The sequence below is a fragment of the Microtus ochrogaster genome, chromosome 10, assembly GCF_000317375.1.
Source record: "Microtus ochrogaster isolate Prairie Vole_2 chromosome 10, MicOch1.0, whole genome shotgun sequence".
Classification (NCBI taxonomy): domain Eukaryota; kingdom Metazoa; phylum Chordata; class Mammalia; order Rodentia; family Cricetidae; genus Microtus; species Microtus ochrogaster.
Genome location: NC_022016.1, coordinates 43,297,407 through 43,298,856, shown reverse-complemented (window position 1 = coordinate 43,298,856; position 1,450 = coordinate 43,297,407). Strand labels below are relative to the sequence as shown.

The window sequence follows — 1,450 nt, the reverse complement described above, 5'->3', positions numbered from 1 at the left end:
AAAGAAAGTAAAGGCGGGACCAGGAGGCAGTGATGGCTTCGGGGCTATCATTTGTCACCACCGTGAGCTAACACAGTCTCGCCACAGGAAGTGATGTGAGCTCACACTGAACTCTGATGGAACCTTGCATGTTCTTATCCACCTTTCCTGGCCTCTGCTGAGGGCAGTGAGTAAAAAGGGAAGGGTGCCCCTGGCCACAGCACTTTACAGCCCCTCAGCTCCACTCACCTCACAACGGTAACAGTTTTCATGGAAGTTCCTACCCATGCACTCAATTTTGTAGGCGTCCTTCCCGTCGCTAGGGATGATGGGATTCTCGCAGACGCTGCACACGGGGGCAAATTTCCTAGAGGGAGGGGGAAGCACATGCCAGGAATGTCAGCTACTCACACCGACAACAACATCAGCTGGCAGAAAGGGGGTGGCTGCCGTTCACCTCCCTGAGCCTCCACCTCCCACCCGGGGTTGCTAGGTGACAGAATCTGCAGGGACAGTCACAGATGTCGGCCCTTCCTGGCAGAGGCAGGAGGAGGGAGCAGTGTTATGACTCCAGCTTCCTAGAGTATAAGTAGCTGAGGCCAGTGACTGATGGGAAGTATCGGGGCTGAGGAGGGTGTTGGTGGACCTGGACATCCATTGTCTTGTACTTTGCTTCATTTAAAATTTTTTAGCATACTTATTCAGTCGTATTTGGAGGTCCAAGGACAACAAGCAGGAGCCAGTTCTCTCCTACTTGTGGGTCCCAGGGGTTGAACTCAGGTCATCAGGCTTGACAGCAAACTCCTTTAATCCACCGAGTCACTCCTCAGCCTTATTTGTCTATTTTTTGTTTGTTTATTTATTTATTTATTTATTTATTTTGATTTTTCAAGACAGGGTTTTTCTGTGTCGCTTTGGTGCCTGACCTGGAACTAACTCTTGTAGACCAGGCTGGCCTCGAACTCACAGAGATCCGCCTGTCTCTGCCTCCCCAGTGCTGGGACTAAAGGCATGCGCCACCACCACCACCAGGCTGTTTACTTATTTTTTGAGACAGGGTCTCACTGGGTAGCCCTGGCTGGTCTGGAACTTGCCATATAGACTAGGCTGGCCTGGAATTCACAGAGATCTGCCTGCCTCTGCCTTCTGAGTGCTGCTGTTTGCTTATCTTTTGAGACAGGGCCTTACTCTACACTCCAGGCTGACCTCAGACAGGCAGCACCAATCCTCCTGCCTCCGTCTTCACAGGCATGAACCACCATGCCCCATCACTTCCTTTCAAATAGGGGGACAAAGCGCAAATCTCCTTTACTTCTGTATCCCCAGTCCCCCGCTTCAGTTCCCAGGGGAGGGGACATAGCCTAGGATCCCAAGTCTGATATAGATATGAATAATTTGTATTAGTATAGATTTCACTTTATTGATAGAGATTTAAGGTCAATTTTGTTATATGTATATGCATATTTCTGCT

General features: G+C 49.8%; 1 protein-coding gene across 1 annotated transcript in view; it reads right to left on the bottom strand.

The window, feature by feature from the left end:
• Positions 1 to 1,450, bottom strand: part of Fblim1 (filamin binding LIM protein 1) — a 19,794-nt gene that overhangs the window by 7,250 nt on the left and 11,094 nt on the right. Inside the window, exon 5 of the mRNA XM_026782269.1 lies at positions 229 to 346. Within this exon, the coding sequence (XP_026638070.1) occupies positions 229 to 346 (118 nt within the window). The remainder of the gene's footprint in view (positions 1 to 228; positions 347 to 1,450) is intronic.